The sequence below is a fragment of the Quercus suber genome, unplaced genomic scaffold (genome assembly GCF_002906115.3).
Source record: "Quercus suber isolate HL8 unplaced genomic scaffold, Cork oak 2.0 scaffold_45, whole genome shotgun sequence".
Taxonomy (NCBI): domain Eukaryota; kingdom Viridiplantae; phylum Streptophyta; class Magnoliopsida; order Fagales; family Fagaceae; genus Quercus; species Quercus suber.
Window position 1 is genome coordinate 365,331 of NW_027069510.1, and position 25,968 is coordinate 391,298.

At 35.4% G+C, this 25,968-nt stretch overlaps 1 protein-coding gene across 1 annotated transcript; it reads left to right on the top strand.

Annotated features, from left to right (window-relative positions):
• The first annotated feature begins 526 nt into the window (after window positions 1-526).
• On the top strand, window positions 527-3,918 carry LOC112039081 (protein TIC 22-like, chloroplastic). The gene is made up of 5 exons (XM_065771515.1): window positions 527-603; window positions 3,126-3,185; window positions 3,276-3,356; window positions 3,429-3,464; window positions 3,677-3,918. The coding sequence occupies exons 1-5, from the start codon at window positions 550-552 to the stop codon at window positions 3,755-3,757; spliced, it is 312 nt and encodes a 103-aa protein (XP_065627587.1). The 5' UTR covers window positions 527-549; the 3' UTR covers window positions 3,758-3,918.
• The last annotated feature ends 22,050 nt before the right edge of the window (window positions 3,919-25,968 follow it).

Below are 25,968 nucleotides of genomic sequence, written 5' to 3' on the forward strand. Positions count from 1 at the left end.
TCACATGTGGGTAAATTCCTCAATCACATGTGGACAAATTTCTCGATCCAGTAGTAATCCTACGTGAACAAGGTTCCCTCTCCTTTTTTTTTTTTTTTTTTTTTTTTGCGAGGTTCAAAAAAGGTGATTAGTAGGCAGTCTTCAAATTTTTTAGGCTGATTCCAACTTATATAGTATTTCCTTTTTATTTCCCTTTACTTCCTCTTGTTGGAGGAATAAGATCACTTAATCTATGCCTATTTAGGTGTGCTTTAACTTGGGGAAGTAAATTTAATGACAAAATGAATTTGTTTACTTCTTCTGTATTGTTACCAAGTCTGAGAAACTTTCTAAGCCAACAAATATAAGATCAATTTACAATTTTTCTGACTCCATTTAACTACACCTTCCTTGTGTTCAAATTTTAATTGTTATGATTTGCTTAATGAGAAATTAAAGTATAAATAATTTCTAGAATATTTGAAACACCAATATTATTTTTTTGATAAGTACCACCAATATTATGATATTAATAATTTTGTGTGGATATCCTCTTGGTGTGTGTAGGAAATGGAAAAGATTGGTATTTCTGATGATGGCTTCTCAGGGGTTCCAGTTTTCCAGGTTCTTTCTTAATGCCCAATATTTTTATTTTTTGATAAGTAATAAAATACATTAAAAAGAAGAAGGGTGTCACTTGAGTATGCAAGAAGTATACATTAGGGACAAAAACAAATCAAGTGCATAAAGTACAAAGTCCATGAAACTATGGGCTAAAGAAAAAAAACAAAAACCTAACACTGCAACTCAATCCAGATGAGTCTTAAAGAAAAAGAGTTTAAGATTTGAAACTAATCTCTCTAAATCCTCAAAATGCTGGTTATTCCTCTCCCTCCAAATGCACCACATCAAACATGGGGCACAGCCATCCAAATAGGAGCATTCCGATGCCTTTTCTTAATGCCCAATATAAATGATTTATTGGCTGCTTTGATGCTACAATGTATATTTTTCTACTGATAGAACAAGGAACCTTTTTTTTTTGTTTGGTTAGCATTCATGCAACCAAGAGGATTTGAACTCCTACCCTCACCTGCCACCCATACTTACTGCTGGGGTAGTGGGGGAAGTGCTATTTGGCCTAAGAGAACAAAGAATGTTTCATTTATTTATTTATTTTTATTTATCTATCAGAAAAAAAGGAAATATAGTTTTTCATCTTAGGGAAAAAATAAATGGATGAAGCATTTACCATTGTAGACCTTAATGAGAATAGAACTAGAATTAATTTTGGGAAATCATGGTTGACAATTTGAGCTTCGTTATGTGGTAGTCTAGAGGAATCTGAGATGCATTCTCCATTAAGAAACCTTTTTTTTTTCTTTTTTTCTTTTTGTGGGGGGTGTTTTTTGGGGGGGTGGGGGTGTGTGGGGAGGGGGAGATGCAGCAACTTAATGTACATGTTTGAGGAAGGTCTTACGTATTTGCATTATTTGGAGTCTCTTGGGTTATGCCAATGATGGGTCCCGTGCTTTCTTATTGGCAAGGGAAGTTTCATCATTGTAGAGGTGGTGAAATATGGAAGGTGGCCCCATTATGCTTTATGTGAGAAATCTGTCAGTGTATAACAGGAAATTTCAAGGGGTCAACTATCCTTGTCTTGTTGTAAAAAAGCCTATGCTGAGATGTTTGTACGAATGGATGGCTTCCCTTGGCAGTATTCCTTCTTGTCAATTTTTAGATTATAGACTTCTCTTAATGAAATTATTCCTATGTATCAAAAAAATGTTTGAGGAATTTGGATACTTAAAACTCTGGATCGGATTTGGCTTGCTTAAAACTTTGGATCTGTTGACTTTGCCTATTCACTATTTTCAATAATGTGATGTGATTGGGGTTCTCTTGTTATTATCAATATATCATCCTCATCTTCTCTTTAATTCTCTCCATATCATTTTTTTTTTTCTTCTAGATTTTCTTATAAAATTTTTCAATACCTATTAGCAAGAACTAGAGGTCAATGGAGATTGGAGAGAGAGGCCTCCAGAGGAGGAAGAAGAGGGAACTCTACCATCACAAATGGCAACTCTAGGAAGCGCTACTGGTAAATGGACAGTAATCTTTTGGTCCCAATCATGGGCAGGTCAAAAGTTTTTCCTTTGAAATTAAAGCTTTTGAACTTATCTTAGAAGTAGGGGGTCAATTTTCTTTGTTTACATCCTTCTACGGGGAAAACATATATTTATGGTTGGTTTTCATGGGAAAGGAGTGCTAAGTGGTTGTTAGAAGCATTGATTGATTTGGTGCTATAGAAACACCTAAAATAGTTTGTGAGAACGACTAGTGACGATGTCACCTCACAAATCGTTGAATTAAGAGAACTCCTTGAGCCTGAGCAGTATGCAATCATGAAACCTTGATTAACAAATCGCCAATCAGAGCAAAACCAAGTGAGCACAGGCGATAACACTGGCAAAAGCACCAGTGGACAAAGGACTTATATGGCCACGTTAGAAGGTGAGCAGCAGAACTCTGGCCACAGAAACAAAAGAGGAAAAATGGTGATTTTGGTTAAACCTATTGAGTGATAATTGAAATTATTGTCTAAATTTGAACTTGTCTGTATAGGGTGAAGCAACGGTAAAGCTAATCCCAAGCCTCCAACCATGGGGAGATCGAATTGGATGAGACCTTTCAATACCATAGAAGAAGAATCAACAGTTTATCTAGAATTCCATTTTTAGGAGGAAGAAGTCCTTTAGGCTTGTACAGGCCCTGATAAGGCACTGGTTTTGGATGGGACTACAAGTACTTTATTCCAGTAGCACTACAAAAAATACATTTTTGGTCCTGAACAACTGGGTGTTTCTGCGTTCAAAGCATAAGCTCATGCTGGGCTGTCAATTTTAATCCTGACTACTGGTTGTCCATGCTTCAAATAATGTAGATTTGGTTTCATTTAGCTGCCCAATGTTTCACTGGGTTAGATTTGTCCTGCCATGACTGTGGTTCTAAGAATATGGCCTTCTCATCATTATAATTGCTATTAGATCTTTTTGCTATGACCATGGCTTTAACAATACTGCCATCTCTTGTCATTATAATATTTACATTGGTCCCTTTTTCTACACTACTATTTTGAACAGTCAAGGAGTTTGATACTGAAGAGCCAAAACAAGAGCTATCGTCCAGCTTTTTTTAGAAAGGTTAGTTAGCAAAGTAGACTTTTCAACATGCAATATTGTGGTATTTTCTGCATTGTGTTATAACTCTTCTTGTCATTGGTATTTTAACAGGAAGATTTAGAAAATTCCCTACTAAGAGCTTCACGGCAGCAGAATCAAATAAATCCTGCTTTCAGACGGGGGGATATTCAGGTATGAATTTCCTTGCCTCTTTGTTGTTAAAGCTTCTCTCATTCTATGGACTTAACTTTGATTGTCTTGTAGGTTGCAGTTCTTGAGGAGGTACTCAAGGGGATGAAGGTAAGGATCCTCTGTAAAAAAAGTTTTACTTTTCATACTCTGGTTGGTTGCTCAAAAGATGATATTCTTAAAAAATATCTAAGATTTTAGATATTTTGCTTGTTTGCCTCTTATTTTCCTCTTGGATTTTCGCTGCTCCTGTCTTCTGGGCAATAAAATGTTGTTATACTAATTAGTAAAGCTAAAATGACAGTGTAATGTTTGTTTTGCAGGAAAGCTCAACTTCAAAGTGGGATGACATTGTTTTTATACCTCCTGGTTTCGATGTTTCTACTGATCCTTCCCAGAGTTAGGCAACTATAAATGTGTAGGTCATGGCATCTTTAACTAGATAATCAATTCAGTAAATATTTTATGAGTTGTATACTTTTTTCTATTTCTATTTTGTTTTTAATTTAAATTTTAGGCATGTCATTTCAGAGTTACCTTCTAATTGAGTTCTACCAATTATTAATGGCTTGGTCTTGAAGGTTTTTTTTTTTAGGCCCTTGCTACCCTGTAGAGATGCGTTTCTTAATGAAGTGTTAATTGTAACTTTGATTAGTTCATAAATCATAAAGTTTCTTACGTCTGAAGGGTCGTTACTCATCTTCACCCAGATTATGATGTTTAAGTCATTATGTCTATGGGAACTGGGAATGGACACTTCGTTGAGAGAGAGAGTAGCACACAAAGGAAAGCTGATATGACGGAGGGAGTGGTCCAGATTAGGCCCGGGGTACAAACTCACTTATGTCAAAGGCCTCTCAAGTCTCAACCCATAGAGGATGAGAAAGAAATGGACAAAATCCAGATACTGAACTTAGCCCATTCCCTAGAGCTTGATATGTCAATAATCTGCACTGTTAGCTTTATTAAGCGAGCCATCATCAACTTCCTAGCTGTGGAGCCTACAAAAAGAAAATGTAGTACTCTTTTTGCACACCACAACACTTGGTTCACCTGAAATAGGTGGCCCCATCTCTCTGTTGGTTTAAACTCTCTTCCTTAAGAAAAGAAACCCAAGAAACTTCATAGCTAATTGACTGTGCTACCGAATCATAGTTGAGCTTTAGGCAGTTAGGGGTAGCCTACAACTTGCAACTACTCTCGGCATTGATACATGGTAAACTATCATACATTTTTGGACCAATTCTTTATCTGCTCAAAAATTTTTTACTCCTGATGTTAGTGATTGCAGATTTCTAATGAGATCAATATCCCATCCATAGTTTCTTCATTCCCAACGTTAATGGAATTAAGAAGCGATTTTTTTTTGGCTAAGCACGTATGCACCCAAGAGGTTTTTTTTTTGGGGTCCTAAATGACCCTCTAGTTGGTTTATTAGAACATTAGCATTGATGGTGCTATATTGCTATTTTTAACAACCTATTCCACAAAAAACCTGCTGCATTGATGTTGCTATTTCTAAAATTTTTTGCAAATGTGCTACAATAAACTGCCATCTATGGCAGTCTACTGTAGCTCAAATGCTATACCAAATAATAATTTTTTAATCTCTCTCTCTCTCTCTTACTTATCTTTATTCTCTCTCTAGCTATTCTATTTTCTTTCTTCCTTATCTGCCCCTGCCCTCTTTGTAACCGATTCTCTCTTCCTTTTCTATTTTTTTTTTCTTCCTCACCACCCTTGGCCTCTCTGCCCTCTCTCCCAAGCCTTCTCTTCCTTCAATTAAAAAAACCAAATTCACTCTTTTTTGACTTTCCCAATTCATCTCTAGCTCCCTTCTCTCTTGCATGTGGGTCTTCTCTCTCAGACGAACGAAAAGGTGGGTTTGTGGTGGTTCATGGGTGACATTAGCGGCGACAGGTTAGTGGTGTGGTGGGTATGCGTTGGTTGTAGTTGGGTTCTTGGTGTGGTGTGTATTCATATGGGTTTGGTGGTGGCGGCGATGGTGGCGGCGGTGGTGGCGGTGGTTGATTTTGGTTGTGGTTGGGGTCATATTTTGGGTTGAAATAAGGTTGTGGGCTGTGTTTGATCTTATTGGATTTTGGGTTTTAATTGTGTTTGATCGGATTAGATTTTAGGTTTTGGCTGTGGGTTGTGCTTGATCAGATTTTGGCTGTGTATATTCATATGGGTTTGTGTTTGATATGGACATGGGTTCAGTGGTTGTGGTGGTGGTGCTTTGGTGGCTGTGGGTTGAATAGAGGGAGAAGAAGATAGAGAGACAGAGAAGAAGAAAGGTCGTGGGTTTGGTGGCTCTAGGTTGAAGAGTGAGAAAAAGAGAGAAAATAATAAATAAATGAATAATGTGTAGATGTGTTGTGAAAAATAAGAGTACTGATGTAGGATGAGTTATAAAATAGTGAGTTAAAATAAATAAAATAACTTTTTCTTGGTGCTAAAAACTAAATTTTCAACACCATTGATGCTAATACTCTTACAGGTTATATTAGATTTTGATATGTCAAATCGTGGAGGGTGGTGGGGTTTGAATATATTAGTGGAATAAATCACACTATTTTAAATTTGAAAAATGTTAAATGTACTACAAATTTTACTACATGAAGCTTGTAAAACAATGAATGTGATTGGTGGGTTTCAATCACTCCATAACTAAATTTTGAATAACCTATTTCTAATGAGTTACACATCAATTTGTAAGACCAATGTAGTAAAACGTGTAGTACTTGTAGGACTATTTTTTTGAATATTCAACTTGAAATTGTTGAATAATTCTAAAATTCTGAAATTCTTACTTTATATGGGTAAAATTTAGGTATATATTTTAGGTATAGTATGTAGATTTTTTAATTAAATTAAAACATGTAAATGTATTGAATTTAATTATCTTTAAAAAAGATAACACTTTTTTTCTTGAGAAATTAAAAAAAGATAACACTAATTGTGTTTTATTGGTTAATATTATCATTAGTTTCACTTTAATTGGACAACTAATGTACTACATTGGTGGCTTCAGGAATTTTCTTCATGGTAGTCATTAAGAAACTTATATTGAAAAATTAATAAAAATAAAACTTGAATATATTGACATCGCAAAACACACACACACACAAATATATAAATTTTAAAAAAATTTCATTCTAAGATATTTCATATTTTGAAATCATTGTATAATAGTTTCATTATCAATGCTATCAACTATATCATTTTCAATGTACACAATCAATCAATCATTTATCTATTGATTTCTCATTTAATTACCAACATCTTAAATAATTTACAATATAAACAAAATGTATTATTATTTTTTTATGATCCGCTCTAACCAATTTTCGTATTCTTTAAATCAATCAGGATTAAATCAATGCAATGCTACACTAATTTTTTTTTTTTTTCTAGAGAAATCATAGCTGTAAGGTTGAATTTAATCAACCATCTTTTTGACTTTATTCCATGCCAAATTTACTTTTAAATTCAGTATTTAGAAATTCTGTATTTAGGTGGGAATCTTGAAAGGGTAGTGTGTGAGAGAGTGTGAAGAAATGCTCAAGAATGTGCAGTGACACAGGGACTCGCAACTGGATCTTGCGGGTGGCTCGTGACTAGCAAGTTGCTAGATGATGCACACAAGCGAAGCATACAGAGAAACTGAACCGTCATGCCAACTATTGCAGTACAAGACAAAAAGTCCAGATTGGCCATTCAATTAGCTCGTGGCTTGAACTCGCGACTCAGTCAAGTTGCGAGGCCAAGTTGCCAGCCAGCTCTGTTTTGAAAAAACTGACTCTTTGCATTCCTTTCTCACCCAGTATAAATACCCCTTATACTCACGAAATGTAGAGAGCTTCCAAAGAGAATTATGAGAGAGAAATCCTAGAGAAAAACAAGATTGACTTATCCACAATCTTTTCATAGAGACTCTTCAAATTCTTCTACTCTCACCCTCTCCATTGTTACATCCTTGAGAGGTTCTTACTCAAATCCTTTTCTCACCATACCAACATCTTTTAGAAAGTTTTTTGGTGCTTTGGGAAGCAGTTAGGAAGGGACCAATGGTTATTGGTTGATGCTATGGGCTATAGCGAAATCTAGTAAGCTAGAAAAGACAAAGGTTTGGAGTAACCTCGTTGGAGCAAGAAACTTGGAGGGCTTAGGTACACTGGGTAGATTAAGCTTAGAGGGTCTACTGCTGTTCATGTATCTCAACTACATTTTCTAATAGATTATTGACCGCTTGGAGGGCGGCAGAGAGGTTTTTTGCTGAGGGCTTCAGTTTCCTCTTCGATAACACATCGTTGTGTTGTCCTTGTGTTTGCATCCCTCTTTCCTTAATTTTTGTCATTTAATTTCTGCTGTGGATGTGATTTTAATTAGTTTAGATTGTTTATCAATTCTGTTATTATCTTGTGTTCATTTTTCGCACATATAATGTTTGACATTAAGCTTGAATTGATAATATTGTAATTGAGAGTCTAAACGTTCATAGTGTTTTATACGCTATTTGAACAGTCAATGGCTAAGAGGTTGATAGGAACCTCTATGTAAATATACTCTGTCCTGATCACTAGGATGAAAATATGAGACATTTTCTCATATCCTAAGCCTGAAAGAAGATCGTTCAAGTCAATTCGAATTTGCTTAAAGATAAATCTTGCAATACAAGTGATTTCCTTATAAGAAGTTTGTCCATAATGCTAGTAAAAGAATAAATTATAAATTATAAGGTCATTTAACATACTCAACTTAGGCATTTAATTTCCCTTTAAAAAAAAAATTATTTATTCAACCATTACATTAATCATGTTCAATAAATCATTCAAGCATTATTTTAGTGCACGAGTATGTACAAAATGTATCACATAAATCCAATAAATTGAGCTAAAGACTAAAGCAAGCACTAACTGACTAGTTATTTGAAAAAGTGTCTTATTTTATATAATAATAAAAAATAGTAATTTAAAATATGCATTTTGAAAACACAATTTTAAAAATAATAATTAAACATTTGATAAAATTGCAATTTGACAATTGAGCTATTGTTTTAAAATTGCTGTTTCAGTGCAAATTACTAAAACTAGTCATTAACCTGTGCAATGCATGGGTTTAGGATTTATCTCTTCTTTGAGTAGTTTTGCTAAGAAACATGTAAATTCAAGCTTATAGAACATGTTCTTAGTGTCCATAAAATTGCCACTAAGAAACATTACATATCTGAAACACTCGGGCATGTAATGTGGTTCAAGCTAATTAATACAAAGTGAGAACATCTATGTTTGTAGATTATTCATGAACAAATAATTAGAAAGCTAGCATTACATTTTGAACATAAGATGATAGTAGTACATTTTTAGCTTGTAAAATAACACAAATCAAACAATTAGAAAACATAAAATGATTTTCCAAAGATAATCACATATTCGAATCATTTGCTGAGGAGACACCTTGAAGCTTTCTTACATCTTAATCCTCGTGTACAGTACATTGCAACTCATTGAGGTAATTTCTATATGTTCTCCTCAGGGTTTTGGTGCTTCCATTTGAACCATTCACTTTCCCCTTTGATTACTCATCATCCAAATCAAAAAGCTTCAATTGATCCTCCACCCAAGATGGAAATTCCTACACACCTAAGACACAAAAGTCCATCTCCAAAATATGAATGCAAATTAATTTTGTGCTTCTAAAATCTTATTGACATTGAATTTGGGTCTAAGACACAAAAATCCATCTTTGAAATATGCATGCAAATGCTACAAGCATGTAACGGAGACTCAATATTTACTTTTCCTTTATTATCTATGTGATGTGCAAATAAACACATTATATAGCATTCAACCCAAGTACTAAAAATCATTAAGTAAAACTAACCATGCCCAAAATTCCGGAATTGAATTAAAAAGAGAACTTTTAGGACTAGAAACAACCCACATAACCATCAACGGTATAAATAAAACTACCTTGTCATCTAAGAATAAGACCTTCACGGTACATAAAACTATAATTCCATTGACTTTTGGGCTAAGCAACAGCTGCATTGCTAGTATTGTTGTCACTATTAAAAAGATTAGGATGCCAAAGAAATCATGATAATCTGAATTTTAATTCAACACATATAAGGTATATTCAAAAAAGTTTTCACAAAAATTTGACTAAAGAATCAATTTTGATTAATTAGGAAATTTCAAAATATCGTTTCAACTTAATTTGAGTAATGACTTGTGCATAAAAAAATTTAGGCCTGGAAGATTCAATGTGGAAGCTCTATGTAGAGGGGTGGCCAACCAGAAGGGGTTTGACATCGGGATAGTTCTAATATCCCCAGAGAGGATCACCATTGAGAAATCTTTGAGGTTGGATTTTTTAGCCACAAACAATGAGGCCGAGTACGAATCCTTGTTGACCGAGGTAGCCATGGTAAAAAAGTTAGGAGGTATAGAAGTGAAGATTTTTTCAAACTCGAGATTAGTTGTTTGACAAATTAAAAGTGAATTGGAAGCCAGAGATCAGAGGATCTAGGGGTACCTCAATAAGGCTCGGTGATTACAGTTTGGCTTTGAATCATTTTCTATACAAGTCCCAAGGAGCAAGAATACTCATGTGGACTCTCTGACAACTCTTGCCACTTCCTCGGAGCAAGGTCTTCCTCGAGTCATACTCGTTGAAGATTTATTAATGCTTGCTAATCAAATCCAAACTATGGTTAGAGTGCACCAACTGAGGGTCAGTCCGAGTTAGATGGACCCTTTTGTTTCAGTTTTGAAGGATAGAGTATTGCTTGACGATAAGGGAGAAGCTGAGAAAATACGAAGAAAAGCTCCTCATTTTTGGTTGTCCGAGGAGCAAAAGCTGTATAAGCATTCTTTCTCTAGACCATATTTACTTTATGTACACCTTAAGGCAATGAAACCGTTACTGGACGAGTTGCATGAAGGAATTTATGGCAGTCATACGGGAGGAAGATCCTTATCACATAAAGCTCTCACTCAGGGCTACTAGTGGCCGAGTATGCAGAAAGCAGCTCAAGAATATGCCAAGAAGTTTGATCAATGCCAGAGGTTTACCCTGAGCATCCATCAACCTGGAGGCATGTTGAATCCTCTCTCTAGACCATGGCCATTTGCATAGTGGAATTTAAACATAGTTGGACAATTCCCATGGGCAATAGGAAATCGAAGATGGCTCTTTATTGGGACAGATTACTTCACAAGGGGGTAGAAGCTGAACTATTGTCTAACATTAGGGACGTCGATGCAAAAAAGTTCGTGTGGAAGAAAATTGTCACCAGATTTAGGATCACCCACACTCTCATCTTGGACAACAGACTCCAATTTGATAGTAAGGCTTTTAGGAGGTATTGTTGTGAGCTAGGCATCAGGAATAGATACTCAACCCCAGCCTACCCACAAGGGAATGGACAAGCCGAGGCTATTAATAAGGTCATAGTTAATGGGTTGAAGAAAAGGTTAGATGAATCTAAGGGCAACTGTGTTGACAAGCTCCCCCATGTACTCTAGACATATCGAACCACTCCTCGTCGATAACTCCATTTTTCACGACTTACGGTTCCGAGACTGTTATCCCTTTGGAAGTGGGATTTCCAACGTTGAGGACAAGCCTATTTGATCTAGACAAAAACGATCAGTTACTCCAAGAAAGTTTGGATTTAATTGATGATAGAAGAGAAGTAGCCACGGTCCAGCTAGCGCATTATCAACAAAAACTTAAGCAGGGTTATGATATGGGAGTGAAGCTCAGACCATTGGTTCCTAGGGACTTAGTTTTGAGAAAGGTGGTGGGTACTGCGAGGAACCTATCATGGGGAAAATAGGGACCTAACTGGGAAGGGCCTTATCGCATCACTTCGGTGGCTGGTATAGGAGCTTATTTTTTTGAAGATTTGGATGAAAATATTGTGCCATGTCCATGGAATGTAAATAATCTTCGAATATATTATTATTAATGAAAGGCAGCTTTGCTATCTTTCGGTATAATTATTGTTGTTAAAATTCTTTGTGATTTGGCTAAGTGTTAAACAGAACCTCGGCCATGCCTGGTTCCTCAGAGCACATGCCTTGGGTAAATTAATACTTTTTATTTGGCTAAGTGTTAAACAGAACCTCGGCCATGGTTGGTTCCTTAGACCACAAGTCTTGGGTAAATTAATGCTTTTTAGTTGACTAAGTGTTAAATAGAACCTCGGCCATGCTTGGTTTCTTAGACAACATGCCTTGGGTAAATTAATACTTTTTATTTAACTAAGTGTTAAACAGAACTCGGCCATGCCTGATTCCTCGGGCCACATGCCTAGGGTAAATTAATGATTTTTATTTGCTAAGTATTAAACAGTACCTTGGCCATGCCTGGTTCCTTAGACTACATGCCTTAGGTAAATTAATACTCTTCATTCAGTTTAACATTCATAGTTTATCGATGGATTAAGAATGATGATGAGAAATGTGTTAAGGCAAGACCAAATTCAGTCCCTTGGACTATATAAATGTATTGAAGTAAAGCCGTGATTGGTTTTAGTCTTGTGGATCCTATATCTTTTCTTGAAGGTTTAAGTCTTTGGAATGGTTGGATGTAAGTTGTGTCAAACTTTGCTCAGATAGGCAAGGGTTTTTGCCTTAATTAAAAAAAAAAAAAAAAAAAGGGGGGGTGGGGGGGGCGAGGGGAGAGAGGCATGAGATAGTCATGGACACAAGATCAACTTTTCATTAACAAGATAAATTCTTCATTAATATATGGAAAGTACATTGGGATTAAAAAAAAAAAAAAAAATACCTAAAAGATAACAAAAGATGGAAGGGAATACAATGTCTTCTAGGTGTTAGCTGTTAGAGGAGGGTTGGAGTGCTCAGCCTCTACTTCTTTGGCAGGCTTTAAGGAAGCAACAGCAACATTAGCAAGTTAGGCGTCAAGCAGAGATGTAGGAGTAACAGTCCCCTCGGTGGATGGTTAGGTTGCTATTCGGAGAGCTGGAGGATGGAAAATGTTTTCAATCTTCCTCAGCTCCGAGGAAGCATCCACCCTCGCCAACTTTAATGCCTCGGTCCATACTTAAAGGCAGTAACCTCGACAAACCTCCGTGACTTGGGCCCTTAGAGCATCTTCTGTCTCCTTCACCCCAATATCATAGCCAGCTTGCTTTGCTCTGGCTATAGCTCCTTCTGCCTTCTCCAGCTCTTTCTGTTGAGAATCAATCTTCTCCCACACGATGGCGAGCTGCTCCTCGACTTTATGAAGATGTTGATTTTAATCCTCAGCCTGCTTTTCGGCGCCAGCCAGAGCGGCCTCAGCACTCTTCCTCTCTCTATTTGCCTCGGTCAACTTTGTGACGAGGTCTTTATTTTTCTTCTCCGCAAGGGCCAGGTTTTTTATTGCTAACACTCGGCGTGCCTCCTCATCTTTTAGTTTAGAGTGGGCATGATCCATCCACTCTTCAGCTATGTGAGCTGTTTGGATTGCCTATAATAAATAAATAAATAAATAAAAGAAAGAAAGAAAAGAAAAGAAGAAGTGAGTTAGATTCCTAGTTAGAAGAGTTTTTAAGTAAGAATCAAAGTGAGTAACTGTTGGGAAATTTAGACCTCAGTTGATAGAATTAACTAGTTTTAAACCCAAGTTGTTAACTAGATTTATTATGAATAATCCTTGTTAAAACAAACAAACATCAATATCATGTCAATATCATACACAACGGACTAGNTCTTCTCCAGCTCTTTCTGTTGAGAATCAATCTTCTCCCACACGATGGCGAGCTGCTCCTCGACTTTATGAAGATGTTGATTTTAATCCTCAGCCTGCTTTTCGGCGCCAGCCAGAGCGGCCTCAGCACTCTTCCTCTCTCTATTTGCCTCGGTCAACTTTGTGACGAGGTCTTTATTTTTCTTCTCCGCAAGGGCCAGGTTTTTTATTGCTAACACTCGGCGTGCCTCCTCATCTTTTAGTTTAGAGTGGGCATGATCCATCCACTCTTCAGCTATGTGAGCTGTTTGGATTGCCTATAATAAATAAATAAATAAATAAAAGAAAGAAAGAAAAGAAAAGAAGAAGTGAGTTAGATTCCTAGTTAGAAGAGTTTTTAAGTAAGAATCAAAGTGAGTAACTGTTGGGAAATTTAGACCTCAGTTGATAGAATTAACTAGTTTTAAACCCAAGTTGTTAACTAGATTTATTATGAATAATCCTTGTTAAAACAAACAAACATCAATATCATGTCAATATCATACACAACGGACTAGTAAATAAGACAAGATATGATGATTGAGGAAAACCAATGAAACAAACTAGTTTCACAATAAAAAATCTTAGGGGAAATCTTCCTGAAAAGTAATTCACTATAGTAAAGAAAAGTTTTAGATCTAGTACAAAACTTTTGTCCCTAGACTTTACAATCTCCGTAGATAAACTTACAGCAGAAACTTTCTACTGCTTCAGAATCTCTGAACTCTTCAATATATGAACGCCACCCTTTTGCATGGATCCCAGTTCATGCCTAACTCCTGCAACTTGAAGATGTTTTGGCTGCAAAGTTATTCACTTCATCAACAATGAAGATCAAGAAGTACTTGGTTACAAAACCCTAAGGCGCAAAAGATGCAGTAACTCCTTGCATAGAGAATAAGGCACTAAGTCACTTTCTGCATGTGTTCTCCAAGTATGACGGCCTTTAAAATAAGTCTTATATATGTTTAGGGTTGTGAGAAAAGAAACCCTACACATACATGTTATAATGAGCCAAAAATCAGATCTAGAAATTTTGATTTCTTAGATCTCGACAAATTCAGCTTCTGTCGAGCTTTCTTCATTAAGTCTCGATAGATACTGTTTTTATCAAGGTATTTGTCGAGCTTTAATGAATAGTGTTTCTTCACTTGTTTCTTGGTCCAATCTTCATGACTTTAATACTTGGCTTGAACAACATGTTTCTTAAAGTACTAAACCTATCATAGATCTACCCAATTACAAGTAAAGTGCATTTTGTTAAAGGATTAGCCAATTACATAAAATATATCCATAACAGTAACAGATTAAGATCCTTACCATAGCTAAGTCCCTTTTTAGGGTTAGGAAAACCTCATGCTTCTTTAAAGTCCTCAAGTCAGCCATGTCTTGAGGAAGAATTAGGGGCTGCTCCAAGGCATTGGCTACATAGCCTGCCTTCCCTTGCTGAAAATCCCTGATGGAGGATTCCATAAGAAGAGGGGCTCCGTCCAGCTCAAGCAATGGATTCGATATTGGAACCTTAGCACGGTGGTTAGACACTATTTTAGTGCCTGAGCCTTCCACCATGTTCCTTCTTTGTGGCCCTTTAGCAGGTTTTGTCCCTTTTTGGGGCTCCGGGTCCTTAGCATGTGGAATCTCACCCTCTTTGGCCGTCTCTTTACCTTTCTTATCCCTTTTCATATTCTTCTTTAGGGGCTTGGTAGGGGAAGTGTGGGAAGGAAGAAGAGTTGGAGGCCAGGGATGGACTGCCACCTCGAGCATGGATCCCCCCGCGTGTGATTCCAACAGCTCGAGTAGGCTGGTGTTTTTGCATTGTAGCACTATTGCTTAGGGTACGTCAGTTGTCTCTTGATTGCTGCTGACTAAGGCAAAGGGTAAAGATCTTGGAGAGAGGTTTGAAGACTCAACAATATTTGGTCGGTCAAACACTTCAAAGTCTTCCTCTGAGTCCACCACTTCAAGCACTTGGATTGTTTCTTCTACTTGTTCCAAGTTTGAAGAGATAACCTCTTCTTCAATGGTATGCTGGTCGAGTACCTCAACGAGGTGAGCTCTTTCAGGGGTATGGCTGATGATGAATCCGGGTATTGCAACGTCGATTAGATGTAGCCGAGGATCCTTGGCTTTAATGACATTCTTAGGAGATTGGAAGCTGAAAAAGATTGGCTTGTACCCAAGAATGATGTGGCAGGGCATGGTTGTCCGTCCTTGTGAAGGAAGATCTCGGATTGAAGTATTCTATTGAGATCTCCTCGGTTGATTAGGTTGAAGTTTAGGGCTATAAAGTGCTTGTTTGCAAAAGTAAAGAATCAAGGCATGATTAAAATATATATATATGAAAAAAATGAAGACATGTAGTTATTAAGAGAAGAATATCTACTAAAGCAAAATTTTCACTCTCTAAGGGGAAGGGATGGGTTACTTAAGCTTAGAACACTCTACCTGGTTGCCCGTCTCGCGTTGGACAATGTAAGTCATTGTGCCATTTGCCCAAGATGATCAAGAAATCTTGGTCCAGGCCCTTGTTGGATTCGGGGAGACACGAAATTAGTCTAACCTAGGGAACCCAAGTTTTGAGGTAATAACCAATGTCTTTAAGGTATTGGCAGTTATACACCTAGTTAATATCGTGATGGGTGAGGTTCACCCCCATCTTACGATTAAGGGCGTCAACACTACCTAGTATCCGAAATAAGTTTGGAGAACATTTGGTCGAGCAAAGTCTATTAGCAATTAAAAAATCTGTAATTACTCTCCCCATAGGAATTTGCATTCCCCCCCTCTATAAAGGAAATCATAAGGATTACCACGGCCCCATCCTGCCTAAAAGCATGCCAGTCACCTAGGAGGCAATGCTGTATTGTAAACCCATGGGGTATTTTATATCTGTTTTTAAAAGCTTCTATACCCTTAGGAGTATCTACCAAACTAACAAATCTGCCTATTTAGGAAATAAAAGAAAACTCTTGAAGAATAAAGATAAGAATTTTAGACCGAGGAAGGAAAGATCCTAAAGTCTATGTATGAACTAGATGGTACTTACATGGAAGTGTATCAAGAGCACCTCGGATAGCTTCTCTGAAAGATTGAAGATTTGGAAAATGGAGGAAATGGGCTCCCCACATCCTTTATATAGAAAGACAAGGTGAGCAGGAAAATTCCCCCTTGAAATCCCATGGAAAATCCCTACCATAGGATCTTCATCGCGTTGTAGAATGTGGGGGATAGAGCACCGTGCAAGGCAATAAATGATGCGTCGCGAATGTCGAAGCGTCAAGAGTGTGCTCAGAGTAGGTGAAAAGACGTTACCACATGGGAACGTTCATTAAGTGTGCAAGGCTTTGGAGCAGAAATCAAAACCCCACTTTCATTGGCAGAGAAAGAGATGGAGTTTTAATGGGCTATTGTGGGGACAGAAAGTCCGAGTAGGTATGTTGGGTTATGGGTTGTGCTCAAGGACGAGCAAAAGCCCGAGGATGGTCAAAGGGATTGTTGAGCCTAAGTCAACAGGCTGAGGACAAAGGAAAAGAATAACAGGTTAGCTGTGGTTCCCGAGGAGCTGGGCCACCTTAAGGAGGTAACCATTATGGAAGGATAAGATTCAGGGAAAGTAGCAAAGCTCAGTCAACAATAAAAGAATAAATATCTGGGAAGAAGGCTGTCACCACCACATTAAATGTACTAAACCTAATGAATTGGCCACATTTATGATGAAATGACACATAAACAGTGTCATCTTAGCTCATAGCTACTCACAGAGCTTCCAGGAGGTCCTGATGGGACAAGCATCCAAGGGATTTTCTACCAAATCAACAGGTGGAAGGCTAAGATAAAGGGGTGAAGGACTATGTAAGGAAATGACCACTGTGAAAAATGGGGAATGGAATCTAAGAAGAGAAAAAAAAGGAAGAACATGGTGTATTTAGATAAGCTTAAGTTAAATATAAGAACATCTCATCCTCGGACTTGACCAAGGAGCGTTATTTCCATCAATTTGTGCTTTCAATCTCATTAATATCTATCCTATTAGCTCTGGTCCATACTTAATTTGCTGAGATGTTTTCTTGTTAAACCCATTCTCTAACAAATATATTGTTTTGGGCTCGTTGTGCTATCATCCACTGTACTTAGTGGGCTGAAGTTCAAATTCCAGTCCTTAACAACAACAACAACAACAATAATAATAATAAAAATCATTGATGGTTATTTTTAAGGTTTACTGATTTTAATTCTATAGTTTTCTCACTTAATAACCCACTTAGACAAAAAATTAAGAAAATTAAATTGGACTCCTTGAAATAAAATAAAATAAAATTTAGCACATAAAATTAAGAAAAGTAAATAGTTGCACTAAAATTAAGAAAATTGAATGGGACACATGACATAGAATTAGACTCTAATTTGAGATCTAATTAGATATTCTTTATATATATATATATATATATTGGATATTCATAAAATTATAATAAATATAGAGTTATCCTAGTAATTATCCCAAAGAATAGAGGAAAAGAAATAAGGGTTTTACTTCTTACTCTTTATGGTATATAATTAAAAAAAAAAAAAACTTTATAGTAAAAGATATTTAGTTTTGGCATTATTCTCTATTTGTAATTGTCTAGTGCTTAAATGATTATTGATTAAAGATAATTTAAAAATATTAAATATTTTTGTCTATTTCGACACAATTTGTCAAGTTAAAAAATTTATATTTTGTAATAGACATATTGGTGAACCATACTAATATAGGGACAAACTGATGAGTGATGACAAGCATTAGCAATGGGGATTGTATAAAATTTCTATTTTACCATCTAAAAACCTTCTTTATTTATTATACAAACTCACTTTATAATACCCTACACCTCAATTTTTATTTTTACACACAACCGATTAAAATAATATAAATACACAATAAAATAATATTAAATAAAAAATATGTTCCTCTCTTTTCTCTTTCCTCTCCTCTGCTACCAGCCAAAACCGTTACTATTCACCTAGCAAACCACCACTATTCACCAAGCAAACAACCATTGTCACGCTCCGAACCCAAGTAAGAGTTAGGCACGTGACAATAGTCACACACTTATAAAGTTTACATCTTACAAGTGTGAAAGACCTTCTTAATAACTAAAGAATCCTAAAAGAAAATTTCATTAATAAATCCAAAAATATCTTCAATAGTGCAATTCTCAAAGGATCTCCTGAATCATAATCTTCCAACATCATAAAGAAAAAAAAACTAAACCTTTGAGACTAAAGTTTGAACGAAAGACAATATTAAACATAAAAGTCCAAATCTTATTCCAATGATTCCTAAACTTCACTCATACACATCCCAGTGGAAGACCAAATACATGCTACTTGTCCTGATCAGAATTTGAAAGGGGAAAGAAGGGGGTGAGTTGACAATTCAATAAGTAACCAAAGTCCTAATAAGTTCTATCAAGTAAATAAATCTGTAAAATAGTAAGTTGTATATAGGTAAAATATTTTAAATCTTACAAATATATTATAGATGGATTAGAATATAATTAGTTTTTCATATATCAAAGTTATAATTTACAATAAGTTTAAAAAGCATACATAAGCAGTTTCAAGGACTTAAAACAGTTCAAATATTCAAACATAATTCATATTCTTAACAATCTTTTTGACTATTGTTAGGACATATGTGGATTATGCTAGGAACATATGTCAATATTTTATGTAGTTGGCTAATCCTTTGACAAAATGCACTTTACTTGTATTTGGGTAGATCTAGGATGTATTTAATACTTCAAGGAAAAAGAGTTCAAGTCTAGTATTGAAACCACGCAAATTTGTCCAATAAACAAGTGAAAAAGTACTGATTTTTTTAAAACTAGATAGCTACTCGACACCTCTCGACAACTAGGCTATTTATTGAGCTCTTCAGCTTCTTTTTATCGCAATCTCGACACCTCTTGATAGTTAGGTCGATCGATCGAGCAACTTTCTGTCCCCTCGATAGCTCCTCAATAGCTCTCGATAGCTCGCAACAAATAGGCTCGACACCTTCTCGACACCTCTCGATCAATCGAGAATTACGAAATTCAGATTTTCATGTCTGATTTTTGGCCCATGTTGACATGTATGTGTAGGGTTTCTTTTCTCACAACCTTACACATATATAAGGCTTATTTTAGAGGCCGTCACATAAGAGAATATGAGAACATATGCAAAAGGTGACCGATGTCTTATTCTCTTTTAAAGAAGCTACTGCGTCTTTGCGCCTTAGGGTTTTGTAACTAAGTGCTTCTTGATCTTCATTGTTGATAAAGTGAAGAACTTTGCAATCAACATTCTTCCTCAAGTTGGTATGTTAGTCACATATTGAGAGCCGTGTATCGTTGGTCAGTCATGTACTAGGATCCATGCATCAAAAAGGGTAGCGTTCATATATTGAAGAGTTAAGAGATTCTGAAGCAATGGAAGGTTTCTGCTATAAGTTCATCTACGGGGATTGTAGAGTCTAGGGACAAAAGTTTTGTACTAGATCTGAAACTTCTCTTTACTATAATGAATTGCTTTTCGGGAAGGTTTCCCCCCAGGTTTTTTACTGTGAAACTAGTTTGTTTCATTGGTTTTTCTAGGTCATCATATTTTGTCTTATTTATTTTTCCACTGCATAATTTTGACATGATTTTGATGTTTGTTTCTTTTAACAAGTTTTATTCATAATAAATCTAATTAACAACTTGGGTTTAAAACTTGTTAATTTTATCAATCGAGGTATAAATTTCCCAACAAGTGTTATCAGAGTAGGTTCACTCTGATTGGATTAATTTCCTGAGTATGATCCTTGACCCCTGTTATCATGGATAGTGGACAATCTCTTTTGATTCCTCCTTTATTTGATGATACTAATTATGCGTACTGGAAAGTTCGTATGAAAGTTTTTTTGCAGGCTCTAGGTGAACAGGTATGGCAAGCTGTTGAAGTTGGCTAGACTAAGCCAAAGAAAGTACCGATGGATTGGGATGAATCAACAATCATAGTAGAAAATTTCAACAGTAAAGCCTTGAATGCTTTGTTTTGTGGAGTAACCAGTGAGGAATTAAAGAAAATATCATCCATGGAAGTTGCCAAGGAAGTATGGACCATTCTTGAGACCACCTATGAATATACTAAGGTAGTAAAAACTGTGAAATTTCAAAAACTCAATAGTAATTTTAAAGAAATAAGGATGGAGGAGGTGTTGGACTTTGTGGAGCCTAGTTTATTTTTGGCCCGTTTTGTAGCCCATTGCAATCCTGTGCGCAGGATATAAAAGCCACTTTTGTGATTAGGGTTTGTTACTGTTGTTGTGTTTTTAGAGAGAGAGAAAAACACTGTAGCCACACTTTGTATTTTTTCCTGATAATAGTGAAATCGCTGCAACTCCGTGAATATAGGCAAATTGCCGAATCACGTAAATACTATCTTGTGCATGTGATTTTTTTCTTTGACGTATGTTTTCTCTATTTTTTGTTTCTCACAAGTTGAAATTTCGATTGAATTCTCAACAATTGGTATTAGAGCCTAGGATTAGGTTTGAGTGGGAGTAATGGCAGAGGAAGTAGGAAAGGCATCTAGAATAGAAAAGTTTAATGGCACAGACTTCGCATATTGGAGAATGCAGATTGAAGATTATCTCTATGGGAGGAAATTGTATCTGCCTCTTTTGGGGACAAAACCTGAAGCTGTGAAGGCTGATGAATGTGCTATTCTTGACGGACAGGTACTGGGAGTTATCAGGTTAACTCTGTCTAGGTCTGTTGCACACAATGTTGTGAAAGAGAAGACTACAGCAGATTTGATGAAGGCTTTGTCTGTTATGTATAAAAATCCGTTAGCAAATAACAAGGTGCATTTGATGAAGAAACTATTCAATCTGAAGATGGCAGAGAATGCATCAGTAGCACAACATCTGAATGAATTTAACACTATCACAAATCAATTGTCGTCTGTAGAAATTGATTTTGATGATGAGATTCATTCTCTGATCGTCTTGGCTTCTTTGCCAAACAGTTGGGAGGTAATGAGGATGGCAGTAAGCAATTCTACAGGAAAGGAAAAGTTTAAGTACAATGATATATGAGATTGAATTCTGGCTGAGGAGATTCGTAGAAGATGCAGGTGAAGCCTCAGGATCTGGTTCTACCCTAAACCTTAAGACAAGAGGCAGAGGTAATAATAGAAATTCAAATCTGGTTAGATCAAAATCTAAAAATACTAATCAGAATAGAAGTAAATCTAGATCAGGTCAACAAGTACAATGTTAGAATTGTGGAAAAACAGGTCACTTTAGGAACCAATGCAAAAGTCCTAAAAAGAAGAATGAAGATGATTCTGCTAATACTGTAACAGAAGAGGTACAGGATGCATTACTTCTTACGGTAGATAGTCCACTTGATGATTGAGTTTTGGACTCAGGAGCTTCGTTTCATACCACTCTACACTGAGAAATCATACAGAATTATGTTGCAGGTGACTTTGGTAAGGTGTATTTGGCTGATGGTTCAGTCTTGGATGTTGTAGGTATGGGAGACATCTGGATATTGTTGCTCAGTAGATTTGTTTGGTTACTGGAGAAGATTCGACATATTTCTAACATGAGGAGGAGTTTGATTTCTGTTAGACAACTTGATGATGAAGGGTATGCAATATTATTTGTTGGTGGTACTTGGAAGGTTACAAAGGGAGTTAGAGTATTGGCTCGTGGAAAGAAGACTGGCACTCTCTATATAACCTCAAGTCCAAGAGACACAATTGCAGTTGCTGAAGCAAGTACTGATACAAGCCTATGGCATCGTAGACTTGGTCACATGAGTGAAAAAGGGATAAAGATGCTGCTGTCAAAAGGGAAACTACCAAAATTGAAGTCCATTGATTTTGACATGTGTGAAAGCTGCATCTTAGGAAAGCAGAAAATGGTGAGTTTCTTGAAAATTGGCAGGACACTTAAGGCTGAAAAATTGGAGTTAGTACACACTAATTTGTGGGGGGCTTATCCGGTTGCATCCCTTGGAGTTTAAAGGTACTACATCACTTTCATTGATGACCCAAACAGAAAGGTATGGGTTTATTTTCTGAAAAATAAATCTGATGTATTTGAAACTTTTAAGAAGTGGAAAGCCATGGTTGAGACAGAAACATATTTAAAACTAAAATGTTTGAGGTCTAATAATGGAGGAGAGTACATAGATGGAGGGTTCAGTGAGTATTGTGCTGCATAGGGAACTAGGATGGAAAAAACCATTCCTGGGACACCACAGCAGAATGGTGTGGCTAAGTGCATGAACAAAACTCTCAATGAGCGTGCTAGGAGTATGAGGTTGCATGTTGGACTACCTGTTGGTCCTATCCCATGATCGCAACACACACACACACATACGTAATACATATATTGAGAACACCAAATTATACCATTGAATTATAAGGCAATTATTAATTAAAGAACCCCACACACACATACTTGATACATTTTTAGTAGGGGGAGAGAAGATTCAAATCTAGAATATGTCTATTAAAAACACCCAGCTATACTATTGAACTACAAAGTAATTATTAATTAAATTAATTATTGATTAATTGAAATTGAATATAAAAATAAAAAAAAAGATTTGATTGCACATTTAGTTCTCAGCCTATGCTTTCAAATTGGTCCTCATTTTTTGAATTTGTTTCATTTTAATCCGTATACTTTAAATTTGTGTAAAAAAAAAATCCTTACCGTTAATTTTTTTTTTCTTTTTGAGTTGTTCAACGAATCTTATTGATTTGAATAGTAGAAAAGGAGGGAAATTTTATTTTTTATTTATTTTTTATTTTTTTGATTTAGGGAAGAAATTAGTTATTCAGGTATTTTATTTGCTTATTTTATGTCTGTTTGGAGATATAGAAAAACAAAGCAATAGTTAATAGTAGGACAGAGGCCTTTTTGACATGGTGAAAACAACAAATCTTTCAAATATAATGACAAAAGTAAAATATTTAAAGGGATAGGGGCTACTTTAAACATATGGGATAAAGACTAAGGAGTAAGTATGTAATTATAAAAAACAAAGCTCCATAATTTTTAACACACATGTAATATTATAATATAATATAAACCGAGAGTTGTAAAAATATTAATATATTATTATTATTATTTTTTTTTTGAGCATATTTGCTTAATAGTTTTCTTTTGAAAATGGTCATTGATGAGATTGAGGTCACATCCCAAAATGTCCCCCTCCATTAATGAGAGGTTTATTTATTGGATCATTGATGAGGTAGGTTCAAATCATAGAAATCACGTGTCTAATGTGACATTCCCAAATAGAAAGGAATCTTTTTTTTAACTAAGAAATCATGGCCGATTTGGCACCGCTGAGGTTGGTGAAGAAGTCCGTGGGTTCTCTCAACTTCGATCTATAAATCTTTCTCAATAAATAAATAAATAAATAAATAAAAAACACTTCGATCTATATGCATATATATATATTTAGGCTAAATTTAAGTTTCAACTTTATATATATATATATATATAAAACAAAATTTAGGTACAGTATCTTAGGTATTGTTCCTTAGATTCTTTTTTTAAGATTTAATCATGTGGTTAATTAAAAAATACACTTTCATTCTATGAGAAAAAATCCACAGGACAGAATTCTAAAAAGAGAATTTAAGAAAGAAACGCCTAAGTCATATTATATATATATATATATACACACACACATATGGTGCGCTCTCCTACCACAGATTCTCTTTAATTTGTGGGTTTCTCATGTCATTTTTATCTGAATCATAATTCATGGGAACAACCATGCTACAAGCTAGGCCTCATTAATTTATAGCTCCAAACTTAAATCTCATACGTTTTTTTTTTATTTTTTGGTCAGAGTGCAAGAAAGCCAAAGCAGTTTTTTGTTTCTTTTTTTTCCCCCTTTCCATTGTTTGTTAGCAATAAGCCAATAAGGGAATGGGAAAAAAAAGTATCCATACGCAAATTTAAGCAATTATATTCTCTAAAACTTGATTAATGAAATTTAGTATTGAAAAATCAATTTACCCAACTTGCTGTTTTCAAAAACCAATTAATGAAATTTTATAAGAATTTGTCAATAATCTTTTAACCAAGCTATATTACTCGATTCTCACTCTCACTTATTAGAAGCAATTAATAAATAAATAAATTTTAAATTACTGTAGCCTAATCTCTTTTCTTTAGGGCCCTATCTTTTTTAATGAATGTATAATATTAATATTGTAGATTCAGTGACACTTTGACTCGACTCTTCACAGAACTAATAAACTGTAAAGCTTATTATTGCTCAAGGGTGGCCCTGTTAAATACTACATAAAAACTCCAATTGTTAAGAGCAGCTCGGTTGGTTTAATATCTCCATCATCAATCTGTTTAAAGCAAGTTGGGCTCAAGTAACGAATATAATATAACCTAACCTAAAAACCAGCTAACCAAACAAACCATCCAATGCAAAATTGTCATTTTACTTTAATTAATTTGAGCTTGTTTTTTGACAACTATTTAAGCACCAACTATTAGGTTAACTTTAATCCATAATGTGCATTACATGAGATTCTGAGGTCAAATACCGCCAGGGTCGTTTGCCTCCTAAGAATGTTTTTAAATATTGCACTAAGGTATAGAGGTTTTTTTTAAACTAAGTGATGTTGTTGTTGTTGTTACTATAATTATTAGTGATACTACCATTATTGTTGGTGTATACCTCTTCAACTTTCTTTTGGGCATAATATATATATACTCCAGCCAAGAGAAACAATGTGTGCATGCATGCATGGGTGTGTATGAGAGAGAGAGAGAGAGAGGTATAAAACACAAAGTTGATAATTAATATTCTACTCTTCACTTTTGGTAGGTGTTGTGATTTGTGAAGAATAAAAGCCGTAAAATATTTTTTTCCCACAAAAAATATTTAGATCTTGATAGCTAATTAAGCAAACTTAGTAATGAAAATTTAATCGCACCCGGCAGTTGCACGATAAGAATCCACCCAAAATAATCTTTGACAAATACTCATTTTGGAGCTAGCACGATGTGTGATCATATTAAAGTTTTATTCTAAAATAATTTGTGTAAAAGATTTCAGGATAGAGCAAATTTTGAAACATATATTTACGGATTGAAGAGGAAACTCGAATTCATAATAATAAGTTGCTTTCCCTAATTAAATAGCTCAAAAGTGAAATATGTTGACGAGAACAATAAATTTAAAAGTAATCTTAGAACAAGTACAGGAAAGGTTGTTCATTGTGACAAAACTTTTTCAATAGACAATAATTGACATTTTACAAAATAAGTTTTTCAATGGCAAGTCTATCTCATCGAAAAATTTATTCATAAAAAATTGAAACATTTCCAACGACAGAAAGTTGAACATTATTATTTGATCAAAAACCCAAAGAGATTAATAAGAATTCTCACTTATAAAAAAAAAAAAAAAAAAAAAAAAAAAAAAAAAAAAAAAAAAAAAAAAAAATACTAATACTCTACATCAGTATCTAAGAGGTAATGGGTTTTTGATAATCAAACTAGATGGTGGTTTGTTTCTTTTCATTTGACCTATTTATTGGTTGAGATTTTTTCTAAGCCACGCCGTTTTTGTAATTTATGATTTGGCTTTTGGTGAGTGATTTAAATATGTTACATGAGGATGTGATTAAGAAAATTAGTTGAATTGGGTACTATTTAGACCAAAGGCAAAGATAAGTTGAGTAAATAATCTGGTTTTGTTGGACATGTAGAGAGATCAATGAGGAAGAAGCTTAATCAACAAATCAAGCTCCTCCACACCACATGTAGTCGGAGCACATACCCATGTATCTATATGGATTGGGTCAC